The sequence below is a fragment of the Micromesistius poutassou genome, assembly GCF_964030765.1.
Source record: "Micromesistius poutassou genome assembly, chromosome: 10".
In the NCBI taxonomy this organism is placed as follows: Eukaryota; Metazoa; Chordata; class Actinopteri; order Gadiformes; family Gadidae; genus Micromesistius; species Micromesistius poutassou.
This window is the reverse complement of record NC_140280.1, coordinates 18,795,657-18,805,656: the sequence shown is the minus strand read 5'-3', so window position 1 is coordinate 18,805,656 and position 10,000 is coordinate 18,795,657. Positions and strand designations below refer to the sequence as shown.

At 47.4% G+C, this 10,000-nt stretch overlaps 1 protein-coding gene and 1 long non-coding RNA gene across 2 annotated transcripts in view; one reads left to right on the top strand and one right to left on the bottom strand.

Annotated features, from left to right (window-relative positions):
- Window positions 1-10,000, top strand: part of LOC311354147 (short transient receptor potential channel 6-like) — a 13,886-nt gene that overhangs the window by 472 nt on the left and 3,414 nt on the right. The window contains exons 2-10 of the mRNA XM_084473944.1: window positions 1,614-1,960; window positions 3,252-3,384; window positions 4,256-4,556; window positions 5,418-5,603; window positions 7,466-7,630; window positions 8,241-8,493; window positions 8,589-8,819; window positions 9,400-9,664; window positions 9,907-10,000. The exon at window positions 9,907-10,000 is cut by the window's right edge and continues 102 nt beyond it. Of these exons, the coding sequence (XP_084330070.1) occupies window positions 1,614-1,960; window positions 3,252-3,384; window positions 4,256-4,556; window positions 5,418-5,603; window positions 7,466-7,630; window positions 8,241-8,493; window positions 8,589-8,819; window positions 9,400-9,664; window positions 9,907-10,000 (1,975 nt within the window). The remainder of the gene's footprint in view (window positions 1-1,613; window positions 1,961-3,251; window positions 3,385-4,255; window positions 4,557-5,417; window positions 5,604-7,465; window positions 7,631-8,240; window positions 8,494-8,588; window positions 8,820-9,399; window positions 9,665-9,906) is intronic.
- LOC311354148 overlaps window positions 9,498-10,000 on the bottom strand; it is a 1,858-nt gene continuing 1,355 nt past the window's right edge. The window contains exon 3 of the long non-coding RNA XR_014637195.1: window positions 9,498-9,632. This is a non-coding gene — a long non-coding RNA (uncharacterized lncRNA). The remainder of the gene's footprint in view (window positions 9,633-10,000) is intronic.

Below are 10,000 nucleotides of genomic sequence, written 5' to 3'. Positions count from 1 at the left end.
CATGTTTGTGGAAATAAACTGTGTAAACTCAATCACATGTTTTACCATTTCATCTTCAAATGCAGCATTCTTGAGTATGAGGAGTGTGTTTCAGTGTTTAGAAAATCAAAATCAACACTGGTTTGCTCTACTGAGAACTGTTGAGGAGCCGACAGACGGAGCAGAAATAGCTTTTTGTTTAGTTTAGCAAAGAAGATGAGACTATATCAGCCTGTTGCATGGAGTTATGTTTGAATTAGACTATTTTGTACGATTAATCATTTACTGTCTTAGAAACTGACATGTAAATAAGATTTAGTGCCTTGTGTACTGTAGGAATATTGGGCCTGGTTTTAGTGTTAAAAATGAAAATAATAATCATTTTAACAGCAAGACAATGATAAATTATTATTGTGTAGTGTAAAAAAAACATTATTATTAATATTAGTTGTATTATTATGAATATACAATATGAATAATAATAATATTACTACTAATAATAACAATGATACAAGCGATGAAGAGAGATGATTCTGAAATTGAATCAGATTAGACCCCCATTTAACCTAAATTATTTCGTTTTTTGACAAATTTACAGTTTACAGTCAGTTTAAAGTTTGGATTTGTTCTTCGAGTGATGTGAGCATCCTTTTCACCAAACATCAAACACTGACATAAGTGGCAGAGACGCAGAATGTTCCTGGAGTCGGGTGTCTCTGTCAAAAATATTTAGGATTTGCACTTAAACGCAAACAAAATTGCGCAAACCTCCTTTACGAAGGATCTGAATGAACATCAAGTTCGAATAGATGCCCTACCCCGCAAGACATGGATTGTTAAAAGTTGTATGTACATCAAAGGTTATCTTTTGGATTTTTCAACCTGGACCCTATTCCCATCATTTTGAGCCTAAGGGACTAATGCGGTAAACATATTTTAAATTGGTCCTGTATTGAGTGAGAACTGTAACCCGTAACCCATAAAATGGCTGTAAATGTTTGGGGCAACAGGGCGCCGTCAATATACTTCCTCTAAAAGTGTTTGTTTTTGCCACAGAGAAGGGGTCCTTACACTGAAATATAACTTTTTTCTTGACCTTTCGCTCAATCCTGTCTGTTTGTCATTGTGTCTAACCGAGTCCCGCTCAAGGAGAAGTCTGGCTTGTGAGAGTTTACTTTGTTGAGGGAAGAGACTGGTGGAAAGGTGAGGGAGAGTAGGAGAGAGGGGGGACTGCCAGGGTTTGTGTGTTGGACGACAGAAAGCGTAGCTTAGTGTCATCTAAAATATCTGGACGAAGAAGTGTTGAGAACAAACAGACAGGATCAAGAAAACAATTAAGCATAAAGTTGTATTTCTCTGTAGGGATCCTTTCCCCAATGTTGTCAGACCATAAAAAGAACTACCCCAAGCATGTCAGGGACTAAATTAAAGGGGCTCTATTGCCCCAACGCATAACACTGCAGGCTGTTTCACAGATGATGGTTATAGTGTGTTTCGGCTCAATACTGGACCAGTTTACAAACTGCAAATTACTCCCTTGGACCCCAAATGATGGGAACAGCCAGGTAGAGTGAACTCAAGTCAAAACACCCCAGCGTTGTCCTTCAATGACCTCTCTCCCCTCCCGTTGGCAGCCGCAGCGACGGCGTCGGTAGGGGTGGCGACGGGCCACTGGCGGCCCGCTTGAACGCCTTCAAGCGGCGGCAGGTCCTGCGAGGCCCCGCCTCCATGTGCTGCGCCCCCCCGCTGGCGAGCCCCTCGGACGCCGAGCAGCACTTCCTGGAGGCGGCCGAGTACGGCAACATCCCAGAGGTCCGGCGCATGCTGCTGCGCTCGCCTAGCCTCAACGTGAACGCCGTGGACTACATGGGCCAGAATGCACTGCAGCTGGCCGTGGCCAACGAGCACCTGGAGGTGACCGAGCTGTTGCTGGGCAGAACGGAGCTGGCACGAGTGGGTGACGCCCTTCTATTGGCCATCAGTAAGATGTGTTTGTCTGTATCAGTGTGTACGCGTCTGAGCACGCTCAGTTTCATTATCAAACTATCACGTATTCAGGAGAAAGCTGTCAAAAAGAGATAAGTGTTCTATAAGGCACTAGTACACATTGCATCTTATTGTGTATGTGTATGTGTGTGTGTGTGTGTGTGTGTGTTTGTGTGTGTGCGTGTGTTTGTGTATTTGGGTTTGTTAGGTAAGTGTGTGTGTGTGTGTGTGTGTGTGTGTGTGTGTGTGTGCTTGTGTGTGTGTGTGTGTGTGTGTGTGTGTTCGGTATGTGCGTGATTGAGGTAGGGTATCTGTGTGTTTACATGTGTTAGGTGAGGGGTATCTGTGTGTTTACATGTGTTAGGTAAGGGGTATCTGTGTGTGTGTGTGTGTGTGTGTGTGTGTGTGTGTGTGTGTGTGTGTGTGTGTGTGTGTGTGTGTGTGTGTGTGTTTACATGTGTTAGGTAAGGGCTATCTGTGTGTGTGTTTACATGTGTTAGGTAAGGGCTATCTGTGTGTGTGTTTACATGTGTTAGGTAAGGGCTTTCTGTGTGTGTGTTTACATGTGTTAGGTAAGGGCTATCTGTGTGTGTGTTTACATGTGTTAGGTAAGGGCTATCTGTGTGTGTGTTTACATGTGTTAGGTAAGGGCTATCTGTGTGTGTGTTTACATGTGTTAGGTAAGGGCTATCTGTGTGTGTGTGTGTGTGTGTGTGTGTGTGTGTGTGTGTGTGTGTGTGTGTGTGTGTGTGTGTGTGTGTGTGTGTGTGTTTACATGTGTTAGGTAAGGGCTATCTGTGTGTGTGTTTACATGTGTTAGGTAAGGGCTATCTGTGTGTGTGTTTACATGTGTTAGGTAAGGGCTATCTGTGTGTGTGTTTACATGTGTTAGGTAAGGGCTATCTGTGTGTGTGTGTGTGTGTGTGTGTGTGTGTGTGTGTGTGTGTGTGTGTGTGTGTGTGTGTGTGTGTGTGTGTGTGTTTACATGTGTTAGGTAAGGGCTATCTGTGTGTGTGTTTACATGTGTTAGGTAAGGGCTATCTGTGTGTGTGTTTACATGTGTTAGGTAAGGGCTATCTGTGTGTGTGTGTGTACATGTGTTAGGTAAGGGCTATCTGTGTGTGTGTTTACATGTGTTAGGTAAGGGCTATCTGTGTGTGTGTTTACATGTGTTAGGTAAGGGCTATCTGTGTGTGTGTGTACATGTGTTAGGTAAGGGCTATCTGTGTGTGTGTGTTTACATGTGTTAGGTAAGGGCTATCTGTGTGTGTGTTTACATGTGTTAGGTAAGGGCTATGTTCGTATCACAGAGGCTCTACTGGGTCACCCGTCCTTCAAAGACAGTCGCCGCCTGACCGCCAGTCCGGCCCAGGCGGACATGTTGGACGACTTCTACGCGTACGATGAGGACGGGACGCGGTGAGACAGGCCGCTTTCCTCTTCAAGATAAACTTTATTCATTGCACCTTTCAAAACAAAGTTAAAAAAGTGTACCACGCAGGACTTGAGTAACAACCTAGTGTTTCTTGTTCATAAATATATTTACACCATTTGCTGAACTTTTTTGAATTGGTATCACTGTTGCTGAATGGAATGTTACATGTAGACCACACAACCCAGGACATTAGATTGGATTGGACTACATTACGTTAGAATATATTGTGATATATTTAGATTAGACGAGATTAGATTAGATCAATAGATTTGAGGAGACAAGATTAAATTCAATGAGATGAGATCCCGCTAGATACGCTATTCTTAGGGAGCGGGTTCTCTTCCATAGAGCCCATCATGTTTTACCGCCGAGTTTCTACAGTAGCCCAGAATGGACAAATGGCTCTATAGAGGATGCAGTTAAACCTTTGTATCATAACCACTATATATAAATGAAGATATGACCCATAGTTTAACAGACTAAATAACTAAATCCAATTTATAGATCTACCAAGGAACCTCATAACTTAACACTACTCAATGCTGTTAGATGATGACATCACAAATACATACTGGCGTCTTACAGGCCAGAACAGGCCACCGTAGTTTCCCCTACGTCGTCGTTGGAGAAGGGAGGGGTGAGGGGAGGTTGAGGTGTGATGGGGGTCGTGGGGGGGGGGGGGGGGGGGGTGATGATACCACATGTCCCTGTTCCCACAGGATGCTCTTCCATGGATATTCTTAGAGGTCTCTAGGATCAGGTTCGTTCCCTGATGTGTGCTTGTGTGCTTGTGTGTGTGTGTGTGTGCGTGTGTGTGTGTGTGTGTGTGCGTGTGTTTGGCTCACATTCCCATAGATTTTCCCATGACGTGACACCGGTAATCCTGGCCGCCCACTGCCAGGAGTACGAGATCGTCCACACGCTGCTGGGGAAGGGGGCCACCATCGCGCCGCCCCACGACTACTTCTGCTGCTGCGACTCCTGCAACTACCAGCAGCAGTACGACTCCTTCAGCCACTCACGCTCCAGGATCAACGCCTACCGGGGGCTGGCCAGCCCCGCCTACCTCTCGCTGTCCAATCAGGACCCGGTGCTGGCGGCCCTGGAGCTGAGCAACGAGCTGGCCGCGCTGGCCGACATCGAGAAGGAGTTCAAGGTGAGTGGACGGTGGCGGGGAGGCTGGGAACACACACACACACACACGCACGCACACACACACACACACACACAGCACAGATACATGCACACACACACACACACACAGCACAGACACACACGCACACACACAGCACAGACACAGACACACACACACACACACAGCACAGACACAGACACACACACACACACACACACACGCACACACACACACACAGCACAGATACATGCACACACAGCACAGACACACACACACACACACACACACACACACACACAGCACACACACACACACACACACACACACACACACACACAGCACAGACACACACACAGCACAGACACACAGACGCACACAGCACAGACCAGGCACGATGCACAGGGATACACACAGGAAAAAACACAAGGCCAACACATGCTCACAACTCCCAAAAAACACACGTAAACAAATGCACATGCACAGAAAACGCAAACACACCCAAAACCCATGGATGCAAACAACATGCATGTGAATACACACACACACCTGCACACTCTCAAATACATTAAAACACATAAAAAGTCCTGTACTGCCAAAGACATGCATGCTACGGTACCTAGCATGAGAGGGTAGGCCTACCACAGATGGTAGGGTACTTGAAAGTAGGATATAAGGATACAGGTCAGGGCAATGAGAAATAACGACAATAACATCCTTTGCAATCAGAATGACACCACACACACACGCACGCACGCACTCACACACACACACGCACACATGCACACACACGCACGCACACACACACACACATGCACACGCACACGCACACAAACACACACTTAACGCCACCTCTCCCCCTCTTCTCCCGGTGTGTCTCTGCAGAATGACTACTGCCGCCTGTCCACCCAGTGCAAAGACTACGTGGTGGGCCTGCTGGACCTCTGCCGCAGCACCGAGGAGGTGGAGGCCATTCTGAGCGGCGAGATGGACTGCGAGGACAGCTTCGAGCCGCCCGTCCGCACCTCCCTCACCCGACTCAAACTGGCCATTAAATACGAGCTGAAGAAGGTCGGTGTGACGTTTGTCATATGTTCACGCCTGGCTTGTCAATTTGTCAAATGTTGGTCTTATGTCGCGCTTACATTGGTGTTACTTTGGTGTAACACGTGGTCCTTAAGTATGCTTCCGTTATGTTCCGTTACATTGGTCCTACGCTGGTGTTACATTGGTCCTACGCTGGTGTTACATTGGTCCTACTGGTGTTACATTGGTCCTACGCTGGTGTTACATTGGTCTGGTGTTACATTGGTCCTATGCTGGTGTTACATTGGTCCTACTGGTGTTACATTGGTCCTACGCTGGTGTTACATTGGTCCTACGCTGGTGTTACATTGGTCCTACGCTGGTGTTACATTGGTCCTACGCTGGTGTTACATTGGTCCTATGCTGGTGTTACATTGGTCCTACGCTGGTGTTACATTGGTCCTACGCTGGTGTTACATTGGTCCTACGCTGGTGTTACATTGGTCCTATGCTGGTGTTACATTGGTCCTACGCTGGTGTTACATTGGTCCTATGCTGGTGTTACATTGGTCCTATGCTGGTGTTACATTGGTCCTACGCTGGTGTTACATTGGTCCTATGCTGGTGTTACATTGGTCCTACGCTGGTGTTACATTGGTCCTACGCTGGTGTTACATTGGTCCTATGCTGGTGTTACATTGGTCTGGTGTTACATTGGTCCTACGCTGGTGTTACATTGGTCCTATGCTGGTGTTACATTGGTCCTACGCTGGTGTTACATTGGTCCTACGCTGGTGTTACATTGGTCCTACGCTGGTGTTACATTGGTCCTACGCTGGTGTTACATTGGTCCTACGCTGGTGTTACATTGGTCCTATGCTGGTGTTACATTGGTCCTACGCTGGTGTTACATTGGTCCTACGCTGGTGTTACATTGGTCCTATGCTGGTGTTACATTGGTCCTATGCTGGTGTTACATTGGTCCTATGTTGGTGTAAAATGTTTCTTATTACGTTCCATTGGTGTTGCTTTGGTGTTATGGTGGTCTGACATGTTACACTTGTGTTACGTTTGTGTTACATGTCTTGATATAACTTTGGTCTTATGTTGCTTTCACTTTGGCTTAACATTGTGAAACCCATGGTTACTAAAACCTTTAATTCAAAACAAAGTAATAAACAAGATGTGTTATGTGTGTCTTGTGCGCTGATGTTAGGTTGGTGTTGTGTATGTCTTATGTGTCTTATTGGTCTATATTCTTATCACATTTGTCTTCTGTTGGTCTAATGTTAGTGTTGCAACATTAACATTACAAAGCAGTGTGCTGATTATGAGATAGTATAAATTTATACTGTCCAGGATGCTTCTAAACGACTGTATCTGTGGCTGGGTTTTACTGGTCTGTAAACTAGCATCCAGAGAAGCACTTTGCTCTGTTTTCCAGCCTCATTCCTCATTCCTCCAGTACAGATAACAGACTAGAGTGGAAACACTGGTTAAGGTCATAGAGGCAGTAAAATACTATAGCCTGACATCCTCCTCTGCCTCCCACACAAAAATACACACAGACATACACGCATGCGCACAGACACACACCCACACTCACACACACACACACACACACACACACACCCAGACAGATACATAAATTCACATATACACACACACACACACACTCAGACAGACCCAGATAAACTCCCCCACACACACACACAAATATTCATCCCCCACATCTCCCCCCCCCGACCCACACATGAGTGCATACACATATAAACACGCACACACACCCACACCCACACAAATATCCATAAACACATCCCGTTACGCACATACAGACAAACAAACACACACATACAGACGTAGTAGACATGCTCACTGACACACACACCTTGTGTCTTGTGCTTCAGTTCGTAGCCCATCCCAACTGCCAGCAGCAGCTGCTCAGCATCTGGTATGAGAGCCTGCCAGGCCTCCGGCAGCAGACCACCGCCGTCAAGCTGCTGGTGGTCCTGGCCGTAGCCCTGGGGCTGCCGGCCCTCGCCATGGCCTACTGGGTAGCCCCCTGCAGCAAGGTACAACGTCCTTATAAATATATTATAATTCATATTAAGTACTGGGTAGCTCCCTGCAGTAAGGTAAGAGATCATAAGATAGATATTAACTACTGGGTAGCCCCTGCAGTAAAGTATGAGATCATAATATATATATATATATATATAATAATTCATATTACGTACTGGGTAGCTCCTTGCAGTAAGGTATGAGATCATAAAATAGATATCATAAGTCATATTAACTACTCAGGAGTCCCTTGCAGTAAGGTATTATATCATAGTTTAGATATTATAATTTATAATAATGTAACAACCCTCAAGTCTAAGAGATAGAGTCAATCAGACGAACAGTACAGACTCTGGGAATCACGAGTAAAAAGAGTTATTGTAACAACAAAAGAATATCAATCCCAAAAGAAGCTATGCTTGTGAGCTGATGTGCTCAAGCAGCATTTTATCTCTCTCTCTCTCTCTCTCTCTCTCTCTCTCTCTCTCTCTCTCTCTCTCTCTCTCTCTCTCTCTCTCTCTCTCTCTCTCTCTCTCTCTCTCTCTCTCTCTCTCTCTCTCTCTCTCTCTCTCTCTCTCTCTCTCTCTCTCTCTCTCTCTCTCTCTCTCTCTCTCTCTCCAGGTGGGCCGGGTGATGCGCAGTCCGTTCATGAAGTTCGTGGCGCACGCCTCCTCCTTCACCATCTTCCTGGCTCTGCTGGTGCTCAACGCCGCCGACCGCTTCGCCGGACCCCCCCTGTTGGCCAACATGACCCACCTCCACAGACCCCCCGCCGGCGAGCCCTCTGCCCCCCAGCCGGACCCCCTGCTGCTCTACCGGATGACCACCACCCCCTTCACCTGGATGGAGACCCTCATCATCTCCTGGGTCATAGGTGAGGACTTCTCGTAGTATCCTGGGTCAAAGGTCATGATGGTCATGAGGATTGCACCATGCGCATCGTGTTTCCTGGGGGTCCCCTTACTGCAGGTATGATCTGGGCGGAGGTGAAGGAGATCTGGATCCAGGGTCCGGGGGAGTACCTGCTGGAACCCTGGAACTTCCTAGACTTCGGGATGTTGGCCATCTTCCTGGCGTCGTTCAGCTGCCGCTTCTCTGCGTTCAGCCACACCCTCGAGGCCCAGACCTACGTCCACCAGCACTACAGCAGAGCCTTCAACCTCTCGCTGCTGCCCCCGGAGCTCAGATACTTCACCCTCGGCAAGGGACACACAGACACACACAGACACAGGCACAGACACAGACACAGACGCACGCGCACACAGACACACGCACAAACACACACAGGCACGCACGCACGCAGACACAGGCACACACGCACACACACACACACACACACACACACACACACACACACACACACACACACACACACACACACACACACACACACACACACACACACACACACACACACACACACACACACACACAGCACACAGCACACAATATTCATAACCCAAAGCAACTCAGTGATTTGTTTTTTTTTTCCAAGGTGACTTCGTTTATTAGTAGAATAAAAAGGTAAGCATCTTGCTCAAGGATGCCTCTAGTTCAATTGTAAACACTAGGATTCAAACGTAGAACCTCTTGGCTGGGAGTCAAACAGCCTATCCACTAGACTATCCTACCTCCATCCCTATAACGTGTCGCTAACTGTAGTCCATTGATAGTACTAGCATGAGAGGCTCTACTACAAACAGCCATCAGAGGAACGCTGTATTTGTTATACCTCACAGTTCAACATAACGCGGTGGTCTCTCCCTTGTTTCCTCCGTAGCGCGGATGGACTGGCTTCCCTCGGACCCCCAGCTGGCGTCCGAGGGTCTGTACGCCGTGGCCGTGGTGCTCAGCTTCTCCCGCATCGCCTACATCCTGCCGGCCAACGAGAGCTTCGGGCCGCTGCAGATCTCACTGGGCCGGACGGTGAAGGACATCATGAAGTTCATGGTCATCTTCATCCTGGTCTTCCTCGCCTTCATGATCGGCATGTTCAACCTCTACTCCTACTACCTGGGGGCCAAGGAGAACGACGCGTTCACCACGTGAGACACGAGGACACACACACACACACATACACACACACACACACACATACACACACTTTTACATAGTCACCGTGTTGATAAGACCATGGAGGTATTATAGCCCCTCGTGTCAACAAAAAGATTGTCTTTTAGATATTTAGTGAGCAAGAAGTTAGGAATAAAGTTGAAGGAATTGTTGGAAATCAGGATGAGGAACAACAAAGGGGTTGAATGGCGTGTCCCTCACGTGTGGCTTTCAGCCTGGAGGAGAGCTTCAAGACGCTGTTCTGGGCCATCTTCGGCCTCTCCGAGGTCCGCTCCGTGGTGATCAACAACGGACACAAGTTCATCGAG